At 45.2% G+C, this 25,220-nt stretch overlaps 2 protein-coding genes across 2 annotated transcripts in view; one reads left to right on the top strand and one right to left on the bottom strand.

Annotated features, from left to right (window-relative positions):
- Nucleotides 1-2,280: 2,280 nt before the first annotated feature.
- Nucleotides 2,281-5,999, bottom strand: MC3R (melanocortin 3 receptor). Its single transcript, XM_088175063.1, has one exon. The coding sequence runs from the start codon at nt 5,718-5,720 to the stop codon at nt 4,581-4,583; it is 1,140 nt and encodes a 379-aa protein (XP_088031189.1). The 5' UTR covers nt 5,721-5,999; the 3' UTR covers nt 2,281-4,580.
- A 12,743-nt stretch (nt 6,000-18,742) lies between these two features.
- The window catches only part of LOC106851645 (formin-F-like), a 30,745-nt gene continuing 24,267 nt past the window's right edge, over nt 18,743-25,220 (top strand). Inside the window, exon 1 of the mRNA XM_088175089.1 lies at nt 18,743-18,892. Within this exon, the coding sequence (XP_088031215.1) occupies nt 18,857-18,892 (36 nt within the window). The 5' untranslated portion in view covers nt 18,743-18,856. The remainder of the gene's footprint in view (nt 18,893-25,220) is intronic.

Raw genomic sequence — 25,220 nt, 5'->3', positions numbered from 1 at the left:
AAGCTCTTCACAGAGATATTTATGGGCAGGAATTTGTATGAGTCTTTGAAAGCTTTCTTTCCTCTGCCTTCCACCTGGGAGTGGATTGATCAAGGGCTCTGTGCTACAGCTGGGATTAAAGAGTTGGATTTGTGCCTGTGCTGGGAGCTGTTCTGAAGAGGGAACACCAGAGAGTTCTGTGGGGCTCAGGAGCACCCCTGACAGGGGGATCTGGGGCTGTTCTCAGGAGCTGGCTGAGCCTCCTGCCCTGTGTCCTGTAGCTGAGTGCTGCCCAAACCCTGTGCCTTGTTTAGTAGGGATAGAATAGAATGGCTTAGGTTGGAAGGAATCTTAAAGATTATCTCACACCTCCCCCTGTCCCAGGTTCCACTGTCCAGCCTGGCCTTGGGCACTGCCAGGGATCCAGGGGCAGCCACAGCTGCTCTGGGAATTCCATTCCAGGGCCTCCCACCCTCCCAGGGAACAATTCCTTCCCAATATCCCATCCAGCCCTCCTGTGTTTCGGTCTGAAGGCTTGGATCATCCCACACGGGTGGATTTTGCCCTGGGATGTGGCACCAGGGAGTTGTGGAGCAGCTGCTGAGCCCCTGCTGGGTCTCAGTGCCCTTGAGCTGTCCCAAGGTGTGGAGCTGACACTGGGCTCAAACAGCAGAGGGGGTCCCAGTGTCTCTTTTGATGCCCCATTCCTTTGTGGATCCCTCCCAAATCACCTCAGTGGTTTAGGTGCAGCCACCAAACAGCAAACCCTGGTCCCCAGCCAGGCCTCAATAAATAAAAACAACTTATTTCAGTTTGTACTCATGGCCCAAATAATGACCTTGTTTGACTGCAGGGTTCTGTGCCTGGACTCAGCTATTTGCCCATTAATAAAAATGCTGTCAATTATAAAATATTTAGACATTTATTGATGGGAAAATTGCCTGCACAGTGCTGAATTTAATGTGAAAGAAACAAATCTGTCTGTAATTTGCAGAATATGCTGTGTTGAGTTGACTTAGCTGGATAACTCATGCTCCTGAGAATTCAAATATTTGTCTTAAATATATGAGGACTTCCTAACACGTCTTTGAGCAAATGGTAATCCTACTGTGTCTGTGAACTTCTTGATTTTCCTGCAGAAATACTGGCTCAATAAATCCATAATAATGATACCTTTAGATGCAAAAGATATAATTTCAGCCTGCCATTTCTTACACCATCTGGGGGAGACTGCTCATATCTTGTTCAGCCCAATACTTCCTCAAGGAAGAAACAATTCTTATTACAAGGAGATGATATGTTGGTTTATGAGTGACAGCTCTGAAAGTGGTGGCATTTCCCTGCAGTCCTGCTCAGGGGCAGATTCCCAGCTGGAAATGCTGCTGTGGCTCCCAGCAGGTGAGAGGGGCCCTGCCCTGGGCTGGGTGGGCACTGCCCGTGCCTTTGTGTCCCTTGGGTGACACAGTTCTGCTTGGGTGCTGCAGTTCTGTCCCTGAGAACACCCTGGGCACCACTGCCAGGGCTCCCCCTCAGCAAAATGTTTAGATGTTTAGTGCAGCCTTTTTTTTCCTTCCCCCCCTTCCTCCTTTTCCCCCCTTCCTCTTTTCCCCCTTCCTCCTTTCCCCCTTCCTCCTTTTTCCCCCTTCCTCCTTTTCCCCCTTCCTCCTTTCCCCCTTCCTCCTTTTCCCCCTTCCTCCTTTTCCCCCTTCCTCCTTTTCCCCTTTTCCCTTTCCATTCCCCCAGGCTCTGTAGCTGTGAGTATTCACTCCCTAACTCCTGCTGTGGGTTCAGTCCCATGGCCATTCCCTCTTTCCCTTCCCATCAGGACCAGGCTTGTTGTGGTCCTGCAGTCCTGGATCCATTCACCAAGAATTCCAAAGCAGGGCTGAGAGCTGAGAATGTGGACCTGGAGCTGACCAAACTCACTCCCCAACTCCTGGATAGCCTGTGGGGAACCTGGGGTGAGAAGGGCTGAGAGATCTCTGGGGGATTTTATGGATTCTCTTTCTGTTGTGTTTGCACATGGGACTTAAAATCTGAATTTTTTCCCCCTCATTTTTGTGGAGCTCTGTGGGCAGAGTGTAGAATTCCAGACCAGGAGCACCCTGGGGTCGTGGGAGGTGTCCCTGCCCATGGCAGGGGTGGAACTGGGTGATAGAGGTGCCTTCCAACCCAAACCATTCCATGGTTCTCTGAATTAAGAGGCTTTTGCCCTGTGTTAGACTCCATTTCCAGTTTTGTGAGCCCCCAGACTGGTTTGATGTGATGTGTGCTCTGACAGAAGCAAACATGATTCTCAGCGATCTCTCCAGATTTTATTCAGCAGAGTATGTTTTGCTTAAAGGCAAAGCACTGTATGAATCAGTCCTGTTTAAATTGCTTTTAAAAGAGAAAAAAGTAGGACATCAGAGAAATAAGTAGGACATCAGGTGCAACAAGAGCTAAATACACAATAACCTGAGGCAGAATATCGTGGCAAACCATGCTCCAGAGTGTAGAGATACAGAACACTGAAAAAAAGCAGAGATTTTTTACAACAGGTAGGCACAATCTTTGCACACCACAAAAGTTATGTGGTGATTGCTGATTCCATCTCCATGTGCCACATCAGCTGCTGCAAAGTGTGACAGGCTGGGCTAACAGGACACAGCTTGGTGCTGCTGAGCTGGGCTTTGTGACACACACAGAAAGCTGAAAGCATTTGGCATTGCCAGCTTTGGGGTTTTCTTTGGTCTCTTCTTGAAACAGGGAGGATTTTCATTAGTGCCCGTCCTGCTCCACTTGGTTTTGCTCTTCTTTTTTAAAATTTAGCCTTTCTAAAATTAAGGGTTATAGGATTAGGTCAGTGTTAGAACAGAGGGAGTGTTGGAAAGGGAGAGGTCTGGAGGATGTGATTCTGAGAGGAAGTGGGAACTCAATTAGGGAATTTTGGGTGTGATCAGAGGGCAGGAGAAATGGGGAATGTGGGGTTGGTTTGTGGTGGGGCAGAGTGTGGCTGGAGCACAAGGAGAGGTGGTTCTGGGTGCCAGGAAAATTGGGATTGGGACATGGGGCTGTTCCCTGTGGGGTGCTGAGGATCAAACACAGGCCAGGATGTGCAGAGTGGGAAATGTGGCTGGGTCTGGGGCCACTGGCACTGAAACACCAGCACCAGCCTGGGGCAGAACTGGGGACAGAGGGGAGTGGAGAAAAAAAACCAATAACAATAATGATAATATCAACCTAGCAACTCCACCCAAAATAAGAAGGTGGGAGGAATAAGAGAGAGAGTTTTAAGTCAAATGAGATCTTTGGGATGTTTGAAAGCATCAGGCAGCTCTGAGGGTTTGGGGAAGCCTCTCCTCCTGAAAGGAAGGTACCAGAAAGGTGCTGAGCAGCCTTTAGGATGGCTCAGAGTGTTCTCAGCCTGGCACTGCTGTGCCCATCCCTGTGTGTGCACAAACGGCAGCAGCCCTGGCTCGGTGACAAGGCGCTGTCTGAAGGTCACCTGCCGGGTTTGTTCTTGCAGAAATGAGGGGCAAAGACTGATCTGCTGTGGCTGCAGGTGCCTGGGGAAGGATGGAGGGCAGCCCTGGGGCTCTCCTGGTGTTCCCAGGGCAGGAGGACCCAGCCCCTGAGTGCAAGCAGAGACTGCCCCAGGACATTCATTTCTCAATGGATCAAGTCCTCTCTGCCACACACATCTGATTTCTTCCAGCTGCTGAACTCACAGGTGGATATTTCCAAGGGATCCCTGCAGCTTTTACACAAAGCTGCATTTAAAGTATTTTGCATTTGAGCTCTTTCTGATGTTCAGATCCATGGATCTCGTTAGTGAGGATTTATCAAAAGGAGACTTCCATGAATTTTTACAAACACAACAATTACTACATTGATCAGGGCATTCCAGCTTTAAAAAAATAATTCGAAATTCAAGGATATAATACTCTTTTATCACAATAAATCATGTAAAAGCTTCACATGAGTCAATCCTATCAGGCAGCTGTTGAAGCCACGCTGTCACTGATGCTGTAGTGAAAACTGATTTCAGTGCAAGAGAAATGTTTGCTTTCACCCTTAGAAAACTGTACTCAGGCTGCTTTGTGGCAAGCAGCAAAAAATGTCAATCTATCACTAAAAGGTGGAGGCATGGGTGTAGAACAATGCTTTTTATCTGTTGATGTTTGGAAAAATTGCTTTCCACAGAGGTTACTAATGAAATCTTTTAGAAAACACCGACCTGTTGGCAGTGGCACAGAGATAAAGCAACAGGCACAAACAAATGCTAGAGGGAATATTTTCTCAGTCTCTAGAAGGTGGCATTCCCTTTCAGGATTTGCTTTTCCCAGTCAATTTTTGAAGCTGTTTTGTAAGTAAGCCACTCTGGATTTCCTTCCATTACAATTATTTTAAAAAACTTTTGAATAATTCAGTTGAAAACTGGTTTTCACTCTAAAAAGTAGGAAACAAGGCATCATGTAGGAGGCTTTTGTCTTTCCTGCACCCTTCCTTCAGGCACTGCGTTTAAAGTGAGCTGCTCTGTATCTCAAGATATACATAAATATATTTCTATTTATATTTATACACCTATGGCATGTTTTTTTCCACCCAAAGCCAGGTGTTTACAGCATGCACTGTCCCACACTCATGCCATAGCAGCAACACACGATTTCTTTGAAAGTCTTCCTCATCTCCAGGCTCCTGAAGGCGTAAATGAGCGGGTCGATGACCGAGTTGCACATGATCAGCACCAGGTAGGTGTTGAAGTGAGCGGTGTAGCAGATGCAGTAGGGGTTCATGGGGCAGGAGATGATGAGGATGAGGTGGAGGAAGAAAGGAGCCCAGCAGACAATGAAGACCCCCAGGAGGATGGTGATGGTGACAGCCCCCTTCATGCAGGTGCGCTGGGGGGGCACGCCCTCGACGGGCAGCGCCGCGATGCGCTTGACGTGCAGGCGGGCAAACAGGAACATGTGCACGTACAGGGAGGCCATGAGCAGCAGCATGGTGAAGAACATGGTGATGAGACACACAATGACAGTTTTGCTCTCCGAGTAGGCAATGAAAATGATGCCACAGATGATGCAAGCCACCCAAATGAGCACAATGAGGGTCAGGGCTTTCTTCACCGTCATGATGCTGTGGTAACGGAGGGCATAGAAAATAGTGATGTACCTGTCGATGGCTATGGCCAAGAGGTTGCAAATGGAGGCTACCAGAGAAATACAGATCATTGAGTCAAAAACATTGTCCATGTGCTGGATGAAGTGGTCATCAATGACCAGGTAGCCGTTGCTGAGGATTGCGATCATGACGGTCTCCAGGGCGTTGGACATGCTCACCAACATATCTGCCACAGCCAGGCTGCAGAGGAAGAAATACATGGGAGAGTGCAGGTTGCCGTTCTTCAGCACTGCCAGGATGACAAGGATGTTCTCCAGCAGGCTGATGATGCCCAGAGTCAGGAAGACCTCGGCTTTGATGAAGACCTGCTCACAGAATCCGTCGCCGCTCCTGTTGTTCGGGACGGAGTCGTCGAAGTCTTCGCTGGCGTTGAGCAGCACGGGCTGGAAGGAGAATGCAAAGTGTGTGGTGTTCATTGCCAGCAAAGGAGCTGAGCTCACCTGTGCTTGTGGACCTGAGAGAGCACAGGTTAAAAAAAGGAAAAAAAAAAGAAAAGGAAAACGAGTCCTTCCAAGATGCTGCTGTGCATATGGGGTGGAACCAAGCAGGACTTTAGTCACTTTTACAAGTGCAAACATCAAACAATCTGCATTTACAGTGAGTTTTATGCCAGGCTGCTCTTTTCCTTCAGAAGAAAGTGAGCTGCAGAGCCTGTAGGCAGCAGGCAGTTTTCTCTGCAGGGAAGAATCAGCAGCAGGACATTGCTGGGTTCAGCTCTCCTGGTGATCAAAAGCAGGGAGTTTTCCCGGCTGCCGGGGCAGCATGTTGCAGCTCAGCCAAGCATCTGTTGCTATTTCAGCGGGAAGAAAGCAGACGAGAACTAAGGGATTTATACATGCAAGAAAGAAAAAACCAACTCCTACTTCACCCTGCGAGCAGAGCATTGGCCATTGGAGAGCGAGCACCTTTGTGAGTGACAGCTGGAGCACCTGGAGCGGCATCCCGGCACATCCCAAACCGTCTGGCGCCCTCTGCAGATCCCGAGCAGGGCGCAAAATTCCTCTGGAAAACCGGATTTTCATCCGGTAAAACTTTCTGCCTGCTCCGGGCAGCCGGGTCCTTGGTCTGGGAAGTTTTTGGGAGGTTTTTTGGGCAGGCAGGATGCTCATACAGCCTCCGTGCACCTTTGTGTAGCCACTAGGACTGGTCTTAACTGGGATTGTACCCATTTAAACCTCTGCAGACTGAGATTTTCATTGATCCTATCACTAGGCAAGCATAAGGTAGATTTTCCTTGTGCTTCATTCCTTCTGTATTTCTCTGGTGCAATTTTCTTAGTTTGATTTTTTAAAAAGAGCTTGCTGATGTCTAACCTCTTCCCACCTCTTTTTTTTTTTTTTTTTTTTTTTTTTTTTGCACAAATACTTTGGAATCAAGTGCAATGTCACTTTCATTAATGTTTGAGGCTTCTGTTACAGGTTTGTTAGCTTAAAAGAGTCACAAATCTTGGAATCAAGTTCAATGTCACTTTTATTAATGTTTGAGGCTTCTGTTGCAGCTTTTGTTAGCTTGAAAAGGTCACAAATCTCTCCCAGTTTCATTCTGAGCCTGCAGAATTATTGTCTTGCACCCATAATTCAATACCAAGAGGCAACACTTCTCAAATTTAACCTCCAGGTGATAGTTTTACAAGGACAGCATTCGGTGCAGTAGTTTCAAGTGAATAAATAGCTGGGGATTTGCCCACCAAGTTGCACAGGTTTTAAAGACCTTAGTCTCTTCCCTAGATAGGCAGTGATGTGTAGGAGCAGATATTTTAAACCAGCAAACAATCTGTCCCATGCCTCTGATCCCATGGTGGGGAACAGATATTCCCTCCATCTGCAGCAGCCTCTGCTTTGTGCAGAGGCCCCAGAGCATCCTGCCAGTTTTGGGGCCCATGGAGTGCAGCCAGGCTGTGATTTCTGGGCAGAAGAGCTGTGAATGCCCTTGGAAATGTTGTTTTTCTGGGTGAGCAGGAGCCCATCCTGTAAGGCTCCCTGCCAGCTGTGTCCCCCCAGAGCAAGGACAGGATCCAGAGGCACAGCTCCCTCCTGGGCTTGGCTCTGCATTTCCTGCTGCTGCAGGGACATTTCTGTTTTGAGCACCCACAATTAAAGCTGTGCCCAGGAGTGCTGGGCCCTTCACATCCCAGCCCTGTGGTGCCCACCTGGGCAGTCCCAGCAGTGTCTGTGTCACTCCTGCCAGTGTTCACCCCAGAACGCCCCATCCCTCCGTGCCACACTGCCCCCAAAGCCATGCACAATTCTCTCAGCTGGGATAGGAAGTATTAAATGTGTTGCATCATGAGTTTCTGCCTGTATGTGACAGCAGGACAAGCCACCATTTGCACTGAGGTGCAATTTGAAGTGGAAATGGAATGTTGTGCACCCGAGTGGATTAATGGCACTATCAGCTTTGCCATTAAGTACTAAAAATAGTGGGCTAGAGCCTCCTGTGTCATGGCAAACTCACACTGACTCTGAGGCCTGTGCTGAGAGGGGAAGAAGCTGTGTCTGCACAAAAGGCAGCAACATGGGAGCCCTTATTTTCCAAAGGATTTCTCTGTTCAGCACTGGCAAACCTCCATGGTCTGAAATGTCACAAAATATTTTGTATTTTGTCAGTTCTTGCTTCATGTCCAGGGGTTCTGGGATTATTGCAGTGCAGAGCAGGCAGGTTGCTCTCACCTCCACCCCAGTGCTGCAGAGGATTGGTGTCCTGGCAATGCTGCTCTGCACCTGAGGAGTGGAAAATTGCCAAAATTATCACAAATTCCTGTCCTCGGTCTCCTGGACAGTGAAGTCCACTCATCTTGGATAGGAGAGCAGAGTAAGGGCAGAGCATTGCTCCAATCCATAGTGTAGAAAATGAAGGAATGGCTTGGCTTGGGTGCCCTGGTGAAGAGGCAGGGATGGGAGTTGTGTATTCCCCAAGTCCTGCCTTGCCCATTGCTCTTCCCAGCTCTTTGCCCAAGGCCTGGAGGGAAGGAGCTGCAGCCTGGGGTGTGCTCAGGGCTGGTGTCACTGGAGATCCAGGATGGAAAACAGCTCGAGTGGCCCAGGCAAGGCTGAGTCAGGAAGCTCATGGTACATCTGAGTGTGTCCTTGCAGCTCTGGAAATGTCCAGAAAGTGCCATCATCAGCTTCCATCAGTGACTGAAATGCCCTCCTCACCTCCTGACATTAGTCCCTGACTCATGTTCCTGTTCCCAGCCTGCTCTCCAGGCACTGGGAGACATTTATTTGACACCCAGGCAGCAGAGTCCTCCTCCAGCCGTGTTCTTCTTTACTCCCTGGACTCAAACCCCAAACCTGCTGGTTTTTCATCCCCTGGTGTGTGAACAAGAGAAGTCCTTGGTTGCTGTCCCTGCAGTTGCCACTCAGCTGTCAGCTCCTGGCTGTGCTCTCATGCCACGTTTGGGGCCAGAGGCCAGGGGAGAATGAACTCTTGGGAGGAAAAACATCCCTTGCACCATTGTTCATTCCCTCTCTGTTTCCTCCATCAAGAATATTGTATCACCTGCCCATGTTTCATTCTTTCAGCCTCCAGGCCAGAATCCCTGACCTGTTTTGTTCCCTGCAGATGGAGAGGAAATGTGAATTTCAAAAACCTGGCATGACTCAGGCTCTCACAGCTGTGCTGATCAAACAGGTGGTAAAGAAATCTCAGTGAGGCTGGCCACAAGAATCACCCTTTTCTGAGTATTTCTGAGTATTAGGAGGAATTATCAGACACCCAGAAGTTTATAGAGACAAGGGCTGATTTTTATGCTTGTTTTACTTGACCTCCTGGACTGATTCTGACTGCACTGATTCTGATTTAGTGGAGATGGGTTCTGGGGATGAGCTTCAGGGTCTCACTTAGCTGAGAAACACAAAACTTTAGGGATGCATCTCCAGTTCAAAACTTGTGCTGGCTCTGTGTGCAAACTGCAGCACTTGGGTGAGCTGCTGCAGTCCAAACCTGGTCTCTAACTAGGACAGCTTGTACCGAGGAAAACGCCCCCCTGTGCTCCTCGAATGATTATTTAAAACCCCACAAAGACGATGTTCAAACAGGTCCAGATTTGACAATATTTATCGGCAGCCTCATCCTTTTGGAGCGTGTTCAGAGGAAAATCTCTCTGTGCTGTTGTGTTTTCTGGGCAGCTGCTCAGTGCCCTCACCGGGGACGTGCAGGACCTGATTGCCATTCCTTTCCTGGCCAGGAAAGGTGAGAGGTCCCGAGCACAAAGCCGGGTTTGTCAGGGTTTGTCACTGCCAGACCTTTCCTTCAGCAGCAGCCTCTGATGCAGCCCTGCCACCATCTCTGCTTATCTGCCCGTGCCAGAGCTGCCCTCCACCCTCTGAGGCTGCCAAACTTGAAATTATTATCTAGCCCAAGGACCTCTAATGAAAGTTTTGTGTGCTTCAATCACAGCAGATGGATCCTTTAAAGAATCATGAGCAGCCATTAAAAAAAAAAAAGTCAGGACAACCCAGCCCGAGCCCACAAAGATGCAATGGGTTAAATGTAGAAATTAGATTTATTGTGATGTCTCTTACATTACTTTCATTCGTGTTCTTTCCTAAAATAACTCCTTTTCTGAGAAAAAGAAGCTGTAAATAAGAGGATGTCAGCACAGTTAATGAAATATTGGCTGTGGTGAAGGCAGAGCAAAGGTTTGGCTGCTTTAGCTACCAGCAGAAATGAACAACTTTCCCAGGTAAAACCTTCTGCCTCTGCAAAGCTGATTTATTTATTTTTTTAAATGCTGTTATTGCTCAGTTGTTTTTTCACTAGTGAAACTATTTAATCTTCAGGGGAAGGTAAAGAGAAAATAACATTTGCTGCTAAATGTGGATCATGGAGTTTTCTAAGAAAATTCCCCTGTGTTGTTGAATGAAAAATCTTGTTTAATGCTTGACCTGAGATTAACTTGATAATGGCTGATAAATATGTATCACTTTCCTTTATTTTCACTCTTTTTCAGCAGCAGTTTCTACCAGACACAAGTGGAACATTTGAAGGAAAATAGAGGATAATAAGCAGATGGTTTCTCCCATGCAGCAGGGAATTATTGTTGTCCTGAAGTTTCAAGTAGCCAAACCAGTCAATGAGTGAAAAACTCTTGAAGACCTTTTCTCTGTTTTATTCTTTCTAGAAAAGGACTTAAAAGATGAAATATTTTCTCTTAGCAAAGCAAACTGTGCTGGTTTTGAATTCTGTGCACATTTCTGGCTCTGATTGGGAATATCTGCAAATACAGGCTGGAATTCATCCCCTGGCACTTCAGGGAGGTTGCTCAGTGCTCAAGAGCTGCCTCAGTAGAATTTAAGTTTTTGTAAATGGAATACTTGACAAAACAATTGAAACTTCAGGTCTGATCCAGCACATGGCTTGTAGAACATGAACTGCTTGACTACTGACTAAATTAAAGAAAAAAACTCTTTCCTAATTTTCACTGAAACAGGGAGAGATCACTTGTCATAATAAAGAGCAGAAACACTTTGGGACATTTTCTGTGATTATATGAAATGATTATGAAAGATTAAAAAAAATAAAATTATTTCTAATTCATGGTTATAAAACTCAAAAAAAATCTGGAATTAGGAGCCTCACAAGAACCTGGCACGTGAGGAAACTGAAGTAAAGCCACAGGTGATTAAGTTCTGTCTACTGAAATGCTGTGTTTTTCTTCAGTGTCTTGAGGTAACAACTTTCCAAGAGCAATTTTTGTCCTGTCAGAGTCACAGGCTTCAGGATCTCTTGCAATATCAGGTATTGGATGAAAAAATGGAAATATTTCCACGGTCTTCCTCCAAGAAGTTGTAGTTCCTACAGCTCCCAGTCATGCCCATAGTTAAAAATGTTATTTTCTAGTCTGAGGCAAGAATGAATCTCACATCAGCTGAGGTCAGTGGAAGTTAAATTTGTCTGCATCACGTTGCTGGCAGAGGTTTTCAAATTGGGGGAGGAAATCCTCACCCAAGGAAGTGAAGCCCTGCTGAAGCCAAGCACCAGGAGTTGCCTCCTTTGGGATGTTACCCATGAATTTCCCCTCAGCACTGCAGGAGGGGAGGCAGCCTGCCAAACTGGGACCAGTGAGGAGAAGGAGCACGAAATCCTGATTGCAATGGGTGGGCTTCCAGATGAGGGTTCTATCATTTCAGCCAGTTAAAAGGTTAATTTAAACAGACTCAACTTTGGGATATTCTGGATAATTTTCCTTCTCACCCCTGGGTAAAAGGAGACAAAGCAGACCTGATTGCAAAACACTCACCAGCACCTGCAGGTGCTCCTCATGTTGCAGGGATTTTAAATGCTTTAATAATGCTCAGTTTCAGCTTTGTTCTCTCCTTTACAGAGTGAGAGACAAGCAGATGTGACTGAGCCAGCTGCACTCTGCTCTTCAGCTTCAGCAGGGCCAAATATTCCTGGAATATCTTCCTCAGCTCCCTGCAAGCTCCATAAATCTCATTGCCCTGTGGTGCTGAGGGAAAATTTGGCATTTTCACACCTGATTGCTGCTGCTCACTGACCTCACTCCTGGACCAGAGAGAACTGAAGGGTCTTGCAGGCTGGCAAGTTTAGGGAGGATTGTGCTGAGCTGTCAGGGGCTGTGGAGGGATGGATATTGGGACAAATTGTTCTGCTAATGCTCAAAGCTCCTCAATTTGACGCAGTATTTGCAGTCCAGCGTTGCTGCTTTCCAGACAAGGACAGAAAAAGCCCCACAGCCAGACCCAATCCTTTAATTTCATTTACCAGTTAGGTCTGTCTTCTGCCTTTCTAATTTTGTGCAAGAGTTTCCTGTTCTGTTATTTTTGTATGTGGGAGATGGTGTCCTATGGTTATAAAAATTCCAACTTCTGGGCTTTTATCTGTGTTGTGTTTGCAAATAACTTCAAGAACAGAAAGAGTCTGGTTATTTGTTATGGTTTAGGGATAACAAGAAATTTGCTGCCCTCCAAAATGTTGCTCCTCAACAATAAAATAGGATTTAAATGCTCTTTGGGGTTAGAGAGGTTCACTTTTCCAGATTCTGCAGTTTGCAAAGTGAGCCAGCTGTCTTGAGCAATGTCAGACTACAGTGTGTCAATATAAAATATTTTCTGTCAGAAACAGAACTGTCCTGATTTCGAAAGCAAAACAGATTTGGAAAGCCAATATGATTCATGTAACCTTGTATGAATTTATTATGGGAAACAGAAGTGACAACTAGTTCTTCTACCATTTGTTCCCTTCTTTTTCTTTTCAGTTGAAGTGTACAAGGTTATTTACACATCTTTGAGTTTAATAATAACCTCTAGTTAGGTTTTTCTGAATAGCACATTCTCCTGTTTGCCACAAAAGAAGGAGCTGAGGTTTAAGGTTTTGTTTGCTCTGAATATTGTCTTGAGAAGAAACGGGGCTGTCATGCAAAGGTTACATCTGTCACTCATCCTGCACCACTTCTGAAGGCAGAAATAATGGGACTGCAGCTGATTTCACACTTCTGTGGATGCTTGGAAAGTTCCCAAAATGTTTTGCAGCCTTGCTCCTGCAGCCAGTGCCTTGGAGGACGCAGTGCCAGAAGCTCCAGGCAATCAGTCCTGACCTGAGGAGCTCCCTGGCCCACAGAAGGGTTTTGTGTCACTGCTCCTCAAACACTGCAGAGGGGCAGAGTGAACCTCCAAGCCCCTCCTGCTTCTCCTCAATCCCCTCTTTGTATCTCTGCTCTATTATTATCCTCTGTGTACTAGTAATTAATGATTTTTAGATCTACTGATCTGTATTTTAGCATAATAGATGTGTCTAGATACAATATATAGAGATAGTACCACTTTGGATTTTCTTTATTTGCAAGGTTTGTGTGGAAGGAGAGACTCTGTGCCAGCAGGGTGTCCAGAGTTCTGTCACTGCTGTAAATTCACCTCCTGCCTCCTGGGTTATTGTTCCTTCCCTGGCTAATTAAGAGTCAGACATAAAATAGAGCTTTTAGCATTGTGCAGAGCTGAGATTCGAAGCCAGGGGACATAATTCCTTTATCTTAATTACAGGCTAGGGTTTTTTTTTAACTCCTCACTTTAGTTCTGGGCGTTTTGGGGACGGCTTGGACTTTGTATTTGCAACACTCCTGACTCCAAAAGAATTCCCTGTGCAGGGGCACAGATGGATGAGGAACCTCAGTGACAGCACTGACACACAGTGGCTGTGTGGGGAACCCTGTGCTTTATTCCCATCTTTATTCCCATCTCTATTCCCATCTCTATTCCCATCTTTATTCCCATCTGTATTCCTATGCTTTATTCCCATGCTTTATTCCAATGCTTTATTCCCATCTCTATTCCCATTTTTATTCCCATCTCTATTCCCATCTCTATTCCCATCTCTATTCCCATCTTGCTGCCCAGGACTGGAAGCAGAGTCAGGCACTGGGCCAGAGCTGTCCCAGGCTGTGCTTTGTCAAGACCAGACAAACAAGGAGAAGATGAGGAGGCAGCTGTAATTTCCTGTCATATTTTTAAATATTTTATTGTCTTTTAAAAAATATTTTAATAATTGGTTTGCCAAAATCAGAATATCTGTTTTTAATGATGAAATGATTGATGCATCCAAAGGAGGTTGCAGGAGAAGGGGGATCCCTTGGTCCTGGAGCTCATTCCAGGAGGAAAAGACCATCCTGGACTGTGGATCCTGAACTTTATTAAAGGGCTCAGCTGTTTCCCAGCTTTCAGAAGATGATCCAGGTTCCCTCAGGATTGTTTTTGCTCTCTCTCTGATTCCACAGCCAATTCCAATTCCTGTTTCAAACCTCTCAGCCCTTGCTGCTTGCCCCTGCTGTGCCCAGCCATTCCCAGGATCCATTCCCTGAGCACAGTTCAAGGGTTTCTGACTCCTCTCATTTAAACCCACAAACTCCTCAAAGTCTTTGCCTTATGGCTCACTTTTTATGGGCTGAAATTCAGGCAGTTTCTGAATGTTTCAGGCAGTTTCAGTGCCACCTTGTGCCACAGAGGAGCAGATCTGTGGGGCTGTCCCTTGCTCTGGGAGCTGCAGTAATGTGGGTTTGACTTCTTGGCTTTGAGGTGCAGCACCAGAATGAGCAAGGTGAGATCACCAGGGAGATTCAGAGGGGGAGGCTCCTCCATGAAATGAGTTTTAAGCAGTTGGAAAACTAATTAAATTCTGAATTGGTGCTTGGGCTTTTCCTGGAATTGTTCAAAGCCAGGCTGGGCAGGGCTTGGAGCAGCCTGGGGTGGTGGGAGGTGTCCCATGGCAGGGGATGGAATGAGATGAACTTTAAATTTGTTTTTCAACCCAGGCCACTCTGTGATTCTATGATTTCCTTGATTGCTGTTTGTTGCACACAGTGAGGAGCTCAAAGGAAATTGCTCAGGTAGATGAAGAATTGTTATTTTTGGAAACATGTGGGCTGTGCCTTTCCTTGATGCTGACCATGAACCACTGTCAAAGGCAGAGAGCTGCTGGAAACATTTTTATTGTTCAAAATTCAGCAGCCGAGCACTTCATACATTATCAATCAAGGGAATGACTAATAGCTCCATTGCTAATTACTGATTTGCTTTATTTATGTATCAAGCTGCCTCTGTGCTTTGCAGATGTATTGTACAAAAAAATGAAGAATAAGAAAAGAAGCCAAAAAATGACACTTCCATCAATCAGAGCTCGTGTATCAACTTCTTCATTGTAATGAGCAGATGTATTTTCTCTACCTCCAAGCTCCTGCCTTTATTTTCTTTCCTTTTATGGATTCTCCCATTATGCATTCAAAATACTGAATTAATTAAAAAATTAACTCATATTACCCCCCAAAAATTTACACTCACATTTTATGGGGAAATATTTCTTTTGTGGCATATCTGGTGAAAATTTAAATTTTCTTCATGAGTGAGGGTGCTGCAAAAATGGGCGGAATTTGTGCTGAGCATCACTAGATGTCACCCTCGACCTGGATTTAGTTTCACAGAAATTTTAATTTTAAATTACTCATCTTCTGTTCTCATACTTCCCCCTCTCTTTTCTCCCCCTTTCATTTAATGCATCTTCCACGAACTTTTGTGCATCAATGTTTTCCTTGCTTAAAACCAGAATCAAAATTAGGCCGAATGGAAATTGCTGGAATTTGCAATGCCATCAGTTTCTGTGCTAGATCAGCACTGAGGAAACAGGAAAAGCAAAACCTCCTGGAACAGAGTTTGTTTCTAACGTGTCTGGTTGGATTTTGCTCAGATCTTGTTGGAATCTCCATGGTGTGAAATGAAGAAGAATGCCGAGGTCAAATCCCCATGAAGCCACGAGGATCTCTGATTTCCTCTGATTTCAGCACCATTTCCACAGGGAAAAAAAAAAAAAAAAAAAAAAAAAAAAAAAAAAAAAAAAAAGAAAGAGCCCTTTTATAAAACAGGTTTAGGCAGTAATTTCAGGTTTTCAAGGAAAGGCTTTGTTTTTCAACTCTGAAATACTTTGTGAGAGCATTCCAGCCCTGCTGGAACATTCATGCTTGAATGAGAGGCAAAAATGTGTCTATGAAGTTCATGCTGTATTTACCTATTTATTAATTTAAAGAATCTTTTCATTCAGCTCTCATTTTTTAACCTGAAATAACTTATTTAATGATGTTCTTTTCCTAGGCATGAAAAAATTTAGGAAAATTCTTGAATGAAATTAAAAAGAGACTTTTTCTCATTAAACAAATATTTAGGTTGACTGAACATACTGGTCATAGGTTTAGTTTTTTTTTTTTTTCTTTAACTTCCACAAAAAACACAAAACGTGGATATTGGAAAACCCTTTGGGGTTTAGAATTTCAGAGAGCAGGCAGGGAATTTGGTTTCTGGCCTGTGAAGTCATTGGGAGGGCTGGGAGATCGAACAGAAACCAGGAGGGTGGAATGGATGCTCACACCTCGTGGCTGGAAGGAAGTTTGGGAAAAGGTGTTCAGGATCTCTGTGAGCAAATCTGAGAGAATCCTGTCTTTTTAACCCCCCCCCCCCCCAAAAAAAAAAGAAGTTTAAGGAGAGAACTGGGATTGTTCAGCCTGGAGAGGAGAAGCTTTGGGAGCTCAGTGTGGGCTCCCAGTGCCTGAAGGAGCTGCAGGAAGATGGAGAGAGAGGATTTCCAAGGGATGGAGGGACAGGACACAGGGAATGGCTTCACACTGCCACAGAGGAGGTTTAGGTGGGATGTTGGGATGGGATTTTTCTCTGGGAGGGTGGGGATGCCCTGGCACACATTCCCAGAGAAGCTGTGGCTGCCCCTGGATCCCTGGAAGTGCCCAAGGACGGGGCTTGGAGCAGCCTGGGACAGTGGGAGATGTCCCTGCCCATGGCATGGAATGAGAGGAGCTTTAAATTCCTTCCAACCCCCCCAAGAATTCTGTGATTTTATGGGATTTCTTCAGAGAATGGGAACATTGGGATCTGGAGGAGAACAGGATCTTGACCAGCAGCACCACAAGCTGTGAAGGGCTGAGCAGCCCCTGTGCACATCCATCCAAAATCTGGCTCCAAATCCTCTCAGCAGGGCAGCACTCCTGAGCAGTTCCCAACCAGAGCCTGGTTTGGAAGATGGAGAGAGAGGATTTCCAAGGGATTTCCAAGGGACAGGACACAGAGAATGGCTTCAAACTGCCAGAGGCTAGGGTTTGATGGGATATTGGAAAAAAATTCCTCCCTGTGAGCACAGGGTGCCAGAGAAGCTGTGGGGAGTGTCCCAGGCCAGGCTGAGCAGAGCTGATGGTTTTGTACAGCAAATTTTGCATTGCTGCTCCAAACCATTCCCCTGGTGCATTGTTCAGACAATGCACTCAGAGTTCTTGTTCCGTGTTGATTCCAAGCCCTTTCCCCCAGAATTCCCATCCCCACCGGAGGCTGGGAATTCCAGCAGGGAATTTTCCCCCGTGTTTGCTGCAGCTCGTGGTTCTGGCATCTGTTGGAATCGATTCACCGAGAGCAAAGAGAAGGAAATGACACCAGAGCCTTTATTAAAGGGAGGTGTAATTAACGGCTTCAGATTAATTGAAAATGTTTGCTCCAAGAGCAGCAATTGAGCTCCATTGTGATTAACTGCTTTCTCCCAGATTTTGTGGCCCTGCAGAACGTGCAGCAGAGGGGAAAAGCCCCTCTCCCATCTGTGCAGAGCCTTTGTGGGACAATCTTGCCATTTCCCCTTCTGAAACGCCCTGTGCTGCTATAATCCTGTTACAAAGAAGTTCCTCGGGACTCTTTAATTTAAAATCGTTCCTCAAGGGCTGAGGATTCTACGGGGGAACAGGCCAGCACTAGAAATGTGATTCTGAGTGAATTAGTTGCTATTTTATTTTAACCAAATGGCTTCAGATAGCTGTCAAAGAAATGTGTTTCCCATGGATCCCTTTTTTAGTTTAGTGAAAAATTTCCATCTGTCACGGTGGACATAGAGTCAGGATTGAGGGCATTGAAAGACAATCTTTTATTAAATATTTCTTTAGAAGACTTGGATTTAGTCAGGCCCTTTTACATTATTGGCTGTGTTAAGCTAACACTCCATCAAAGACTTACTTTAATCAGTTCAAATGATTAAACCCTGTTTATATCAGCATATATTGACCTTCCATTTATTTTCCAGTGCCTGGAGTGATCTGGGAGTGCTCATTGCTAATCCTTTCTCTCCCACTTCTTGCTCCAGAGCTCTGATGGGTGGGATTTGTGCCACCCTGGGCTCAGTGATGCACCTGCTCTGCCCCCATCTCCACTTCCTTGTCCTGTTTCTATTCAAAAGCTGCTTTTAGAGCAGCAGAGGAAGGAGACCCGTCATCAACCCCAAACGTTTTCAATTCCTGTTGCTTCTTAAAGACTCTGCTTTGCAGGTGATATTTCAGAGCTTCTGATTTTCCCCTCTGTCTCTGCCTAGGGGAGAAAAAGTTTCAAAATGTGAAGAGTTCACCTTCCAGCTGTGTCTCTTCAGAACTTTCATTCTCCACATTGGTTCTGACAAGGGTTTGTGATGTTGCAGGAGTCACCATGTAAAGGTGGGGAATCCAAGTTGTGTTTTCCCTGCAGCTGCTGAACAATTTTTTGTGTCAGAGCTGTTGGATTTCAGAAATGCTTTTCAGAGGGTAATTCCCTCTCCTAATGCCAATTCTCTCCTCCAGTACAGACAGCAAAGAAAAAGTTGAAAATGCTGTTTATCTTTAGAGGAATCTTGTGCATTAAGCTGCAGGTGCCTTGGTGCTCCCATCCATTATGCAGATATTCCTGCTGCAGTTTGGAGATGTGTTCAAATTGCTACTGTGCATAAAAACACTGCTGGGAACATTGAGAACTGTGTTTGTAGCTCCTCAGGCAAACTTCCTTACATTTAGCATGGAATTTATTTGGGAACTAGCACATGTTGGGCGTTCAGACAGCTGCAATGTAATAAATCCTAATAAATAGTAATAAATCATAATTTCAGTATTCAGGGCTCGGTGATTTCAGGAAGTCACTGGAACATAAATATCAGTTCAGGGAAAGCAAACAACTTCTCCATTTTTTTGTGTCTTTCCACAGAGCTGCCATAAGGAAGCAAAGCATCATTATTGTTTCTTTCAGTTCTCAGCATAAAAGGAAGTAACACTTAATAAAAGCCATTGGCTGCAAGATTTCATAAGAGAGAGAGGCAGAGAGAGAAGGAGCAGCACGCTGTGGGGAAGCAGGTGTGATTCATGAATAAACTGCTGCTTGCCACCCTGTAGGATACTGATGAAACAAATAGAATTTCCCCAGACATGGATAATACAAGAACAGCAGATGCTTTTTCACAGGTAAAGGCAGAAATTGTTATGGCTGGTGTGGAAATGCTGCTTGGTGTAGCTGGAGATGTTTTATCAGAAACTGGGAATGACTTTGTGCTTTATTGGTGAGGAATTTGCTGTAGGTTTTGATGTAATGGACTATTATGTGATATGATCTCAGCCTGGGCTAATAGATCAGAGAGTGTTTGCACAAGGTGTGTAGGAGACAATATTTTTCTGTGCTTTATTCTTGAGAAAGTTGAAACGTGCGAAGTTTTCCTGACACAAGGAGAGAAAATCAGTCTTTCTCTTGCCATACTAGAGAGGATTTATTAACACTTTCCATTATCTGTGCTAAAAATTTCCATAAGGTAATTGGAGGGGAGAAAAAGAGTTTTATATTACAGGCAAAAGCAGTCTTTTGATAATCCTGCTGGAATCGGAGGTGATGGATGTGCCAGGATTGGATGTACATCAGCTTGCAGCACTGGGGGTTTGCCTGAGTGCCTGGGACAGACTGGGAGCATTCTGCTTGTTCCAATATTTGCACATTTGGGAGTCTGGAACCTGGAGAGTTGAGTAGGGGGAAGCTCCTCTCTGACTGGGACAGCTGATGGGATTGGCAGGGGCAAAAGAGCAATTGGGGAAAAGAGCAATTAGGGGAAAGAGAAATCAGGGAAAGGAAGGATTGTGTCTGTGCAGGGTCTGAGCTCTCCTGGCTGGCAAAGAGTGAGGGCTGGGGAGGATCCAGCCCTGCTTGGCTCCTCTTACTCCTCAAGGGTGAGAGATTTGCTAGGCCAGGCTCTGGAAAATCCCAGAGGAAAATTTATTTATGGCTCTTCGGTTTGTCACAGAGGGAAAAGGGCAGAGGCTGCCTGTGGTTACCTCACACAGCACCTGCCCCCTTGGCCTGAGAAGGGTTTGGAGCAGGACCAGGTGACCCAAAGAGTGAATTCTTGAGCTTAACACACATCAGTTGCTCCATTTGAAATGTAATAAAACTGCAGCTCCCACCTGGCAGTGCTGTGAGGAGATGCAGAGGGGCTGTGAGGAGATGCAGGGGGGCTGTCAGGAGATGCAGGGAGGCTGTCAGGAGATGCTGAGATGCTCTGAGGAGATGCAGGGGGGCTGTGAGGAGATGCTGAGGTGCTGAGATCTCTTCGGAGATGATACCAGAGGGGGTGGAAGGGCACAACCCCAGCCCTGGAAGTGTTTTCCTGTCCCTGCTGCCCATGGCTCGGGGGTTTTTGGCTTGGCACACACACACAGCTCCTCAATCTCTCATCCTCCCTCTTGCACTGCTGGGGAGGATGAAGCACAGATGGGGGAGCAACCAAATGTTTGCTAGCAGAGAGGGCTTTGCATGAGCCAGCAAACAGGAAACCACAGCCAGGTGGTGCCACTTTTCACTGATTTTCACCCCCCAAACCTGCAGCCGAGCACACGCACAGAGCCCAGCCTGTATGAGCACCAAAATACCCACCAAGCAAAACTGTGCCTGAGAAAAACGAGTTTTAAACTTCTTGTGACCTCCTTTTAAAAGCTGACTTTATGTCTTCCTGGGGCTTTTCTTCTGAGAGCTGAGAAGATCATGGTGGAAGGTCAGACCTTTTGCTTTTCCACCCTGCTTTACTTTAATCAACTGCTTTAAAGTACTTTATCCCCATGGATTTCCCCTACAATTTTCATCAGACTTTTTCTTAAAGGCCACCTCTCTTAGGTGATTGATTTTTTCTCCTATTTTTTTTTTTTTTTTTTTATTTCCCAGATCTTTTCTAAGGTAGCTTAGAGTGGATTTTCACTGTATACTTACCAAGGGATCAATTCTATTGAAATGAGGCCAAATGGTTCCATATTTTCTGATATTTGTATTCATGAATGTGCACCCAGCCTTGGCAGCAGCTCTGGGGGACAGGGGTGAAGCACATCCTGAGCTGTGTCCTCCTCATCACCCACACAAAGCTCAGTTAAATTTCCTGCTCCTGAGCCCTTTGGAGCTCCTGTTTCATTCCCAATATTGCCCAAATTCCTGAAAGTGGGAGCACAATGAATATTCCCAAGCCTTTTTTTTTAACAGAAATTATTTTCTGACTTTAATATTTATTTTAATATTTTCTGACTTTAAGACCCAACTTAAATAGATGTCCAGGTGGCTGGTCCTGAGGAACCTGCCTGTCTGGAAAACGTGGTGTGTTTTTGTAGGCAAGAATTCAGAACACAACAAAACATTTATACAGCCAAAGATCACATCCTGCTAAATCTGTCAGAGTTTAGGAGATGGATAAGGAGGAATTGACCTCAATATTTTACTAGGATGGTTTATTAACAACCCAGAGTCATGGGGAAAGGAAAAGTCAAGTCAGACCTGTTTTGATTAGAACATAATGAAGGGTTTGTTCATTAAATGTTCCAGCTAATTAACATGAAACTCATGGAGACCCTGGATCCTCAGTTAAATGTGCATGAAGTCAGTGCTGCTTTCTCTCTTTGCACTTCTTACCTTTAGCTTAGCAGGTGTTAATGTGATTTAATAAACCTCCAGCAGAATGAAATCTCTTGTTCAGCATTTAATAATTTTAGCAGCCCAGTTCTGGTTGGGAATGAATTTTTCTTTTACAAGACATGAGGGCACAAGATGAGATTGTGAGCAGAAGGATGCATGTTTTTCTCCAAAATAATTAATGTCACTGTTAAATAGCCCAGCAATCTTTGTTTCTTCACAAAATTAGTTTGACTCTCATGTTAATAAGCAAATATGATAATCCTTGATACTCCTTATCACTGTGGATTATTTTAATTATCATCACTAAAGGCACAGAATGGTATTATTTTAGTAGCAAACTGAAATGCTCCTGTATGAGCCACCTTCTTTATTTTATTTCTGTCTATTTAGTAGCAGAGCATTTAAACTTTACCTCAGCACATGAAGAAATTGCTGGGTAAGTTCACACTTAAGCATTGTTTTGAAATCAAGGCTAATTTAAAATATTCAGGCCATAGACTGTGGTGATGCTGAGGCTGGTTCTGAAAAAGCAGCACACGGTGCCTGAAGGAGATTTCCAGGGGGGGAAAAAAAAAGAAAGAAGCCTTGGAAACAAAAACTCATAGGCTGGATGGGGTTTTCCAAAATTTTTCAATCTCTGCCTGCCCCTTTCCCCTGGAAAAGCAGTGGAACTCTCAGTTCTTTGCAAGCTTGGACTGAATCAAAGTGCAAAACAGGGTCAGGTATGGCCCAAAGCATTTGTTTAACTCCTCTGAACAATGTTTACTGGTGGGAGACTCCATAATTTTCCCTGGATGGCTCAGTGTTATCCATATATATACATATAAAGGAGATATATATATATATGGGATATATAGATCCCTTTCAGCAGAACCTCTTTAGCTGTGGTTTCTCTGGTGTTTCTCCTTTTCCCAGCTCACAGGGAGCTGCTCCTGCTCCTTCCCTTTTGGCAGAGCTCTCCATGAACCTCAGCCTGTGCCTGCCCCAGCCTCTGCAATCCCAGTTCTTCCCTTGCAAATCCCATTTTTCCAAAGCTCTGGTTACTCTCATTATCCTGAGCTGATAACTCTCATTATCCAGCTCTTTTCTGGAGGAATGGAAATCTTCTCCCCTTATTCCAGCAGAGCCCTTTGTCAGTGCTGAGCTCTCTTGTTTCAGGGTTTTGCTGCTGCCTGGGATCTCCCCGAGGGAAATTCCCTTTTATTGCAGCAGCACCATGTTGGGAGCTGCTGTCACTTTGCAAGCTGCTCGAACTTCTGGGCTTTTTCTGCAAAAAAATATGTTCTTCAGCCAGTGCTCGTGAAGCTGGCAGCTCCTGCTGAACATCCCGATTTTTTTCCCCCCCCTCTGCTTGCTGAATTATAGATTATTGCTGCTCTCATTTGTCAAGGCTGTTTGGAATTTGAATCCCCCTCGCAGTTCATTCCAGCTGCCCATCAAAATCCCCAAATTTAATAAACATAATCTCCAGTCCTTCAGCAGATCACTGATGAAACAGTGAATAGCACAAAACCGAGTCAGTCTCCCGTGCAAGCAGCACCACTCAATTTATCCTGAATTTTCACAGTGAAATTACTTTCCAAGTGTCATTTCCTGACGAGTTCTCAGGGCTGATAAAGCAGGAGGGTCCATGCTCGTGATTGAGGGAAAATCTGAAGTGTTTGCCTCATGTGAGACCTGGAAAGTGTCATTTTTTGTTTCAGAGGGAATTTTAAGAAATGTTAAGGCTTTGAGATTCCTCAACATGGTGATATTTTCAATGTGAAAATTGTTGGTATTGTAACTGTGCTATGGACACGTCACTGGGCACCAGTTTATATTCATATTTTTGAGAACTGTTCTTTGAGATTTTTATGTTGTTATAATCAATCACTCCATACCTTTATATCAGTAAGGAATAAATTACTATAATATATCCTTGAGTTCCTCCAGCTCCTCCTGGAAGTGGCAGAATTTCCAGCGTTTTCAAGAAAATCAAGCTCCTGTTTGATGAATCCCTTCTTCTTTGAATAAATGTTGACAGATACTGTTCAGCCAGATATGGATCTGCAAAAATAATGCAAAATATTATTACAGATGGATAATTTTGTTTGATGAATAGCAGCTCAGTTTGACAAATAATATTAGTCTGTCTCTAGGCCTGGCTACAAAAGATGGTATTGCCACATAAAAATACCACATCAGTCACCTGGTCTGAGATTTCATGTAAATTGAAAGTGAATTTCAGATACCCCAGTCCTAGGAGAAAACCACTCCCCTGGAAATGTTTGGGGGCACTCAGCACATTTTGGGCCGACTTTAAACCTGGAGAAAGTGAATAAATTAGGAGAGGGAAGTTGATAACACCAAGCTGGATCTTTGAGGCAATCCAGATTGTGTCTGCTGTCTTTAAAATCACTTTAATGACACATTCAGCATGCAGGCAGAGTGAAGTTCAGTCAGACTTATGCCCCAAAATTAATGAATTCTCTGTAAAGCAGCAATTAGCCCTGGGCTGATCCTTTCCTCTTGGGCTGAGCCCCCTTTTCCTTGGAGCATAAAGTGCCAGAAGATGCTGCTGTGGAGGGGATTTGGAACAATCCCAGTTTCCCTCTGGATCCTGCACACCAGGAGCTGCCCTGCAGGGAGCAGCTGAGGATGTTAAATGTTTAATGTTTAATCAGGACAAGTGTAAGGAATGTTTAACAGCAGAAAAAAGCTTGGCTAGAACTGAATCCAGAGCTCCTTGGTGCAGGAGCAGGATTCCTGCATGGGGTGGCAGAGCTGTGATCTCCTCCCAGGTGAGCCTGGAGTGATGTTTTACCCAGCCACACCAGAGTTTGTGACGATTGTGACAATTCTGTGGGGCTGTGCAGCCACATTTCCTCTGTGGCTCCGTGGATGCACGTGCAAACATTCCAGGAGTATTTTGGATCAGATTGCTGCCATGTTGTGGGATTCAGGGAGGGTGTTCCTGATGCCTTAAGGTTTGAGCTCTCATATTTTCCAGATTCTGCACTGCATTAGGATCTAACTCTGAACTCCACACAAAGTGTTCCAAGCTCTCCTCCCAGCTCAGGCACACCAAACAATCCTTTTCCAGCCCCACAACCAAGGACAGCTGCAGCTCCAGCCCCAAAAGGTGCAAAGAGAGAATTGAGGAGAGAATCTGGAGGATGGGACTGCAGAACCTGGAGCTGGGGTTGGACAATGAACCCAAGATGGGAATGGACCCAAACTGATAAAAGTGTGAAACTCCTGACCTGGGATCCATCCAGGGCAGAGCCATGGCCAGGCTCTTGCACTGCCCAGGGTGAATCCTTTGAGAGGTTTTTAATAAATCCCAATTTATTCCTGTAACTCTGTCCAGCCCCTGCTCTTGGCAGCCTCTGTGGGCATCAGTCAGAAAAATAAGAACAAATGAGAGCAATAAGCTGAGCAAAAGGCAGAATTAGCTGAAATTGCTCAGCAGGCAGTGCAGGGAGGGCTCCCAGCGGCAGGACAGATGTGCAGGGGTGCCTTGTCCCCTGGAGGAGCCCAGGGGTGGCTGCACGGGCAGAGGCAGGGACGGCAGCCAGGGGAACACATTTTGGTTTTATCCTTGCCCATGTCCTGGGTGCTGCCCCTGCCCTGCCCCACAGTCACTTGGGTGGTGTGGCTTTAACTGGGGCTTTAACCCCTCACTCTACACTGGGTGTTGGAAGAGCTGGGATTGTCCCAGATCTTTGATATTTCTATCTTCTAATATTTCTAGATCTTTAATATATCTATCTTTAATATTTCCAGATCTTTACTATATCCATGTTTAATATTTCCAGATCTTTAATATTTCTATGTTTAATGTTTCTAGATCTTTAATATAGCTATCTTTAATGT

Source organism: Sturnus vulgaris, chromosome 17, assembly GCF_052056855.1.
Source record: "Sturnus vulgaris isolate bStuVul1 chromosome 17, bStuVul1.hap1, whole genome shotgun sequence".
Taxonomy (NCBI): Eukaryota; Metazoa; Chordata; class Aves; order Passeriformes; family Sturnidae; genus Sturnus; species Sturnus vulgaris.
This window is presented reverse-complemented; position numbering and strand designations above follow the sequence as displayed.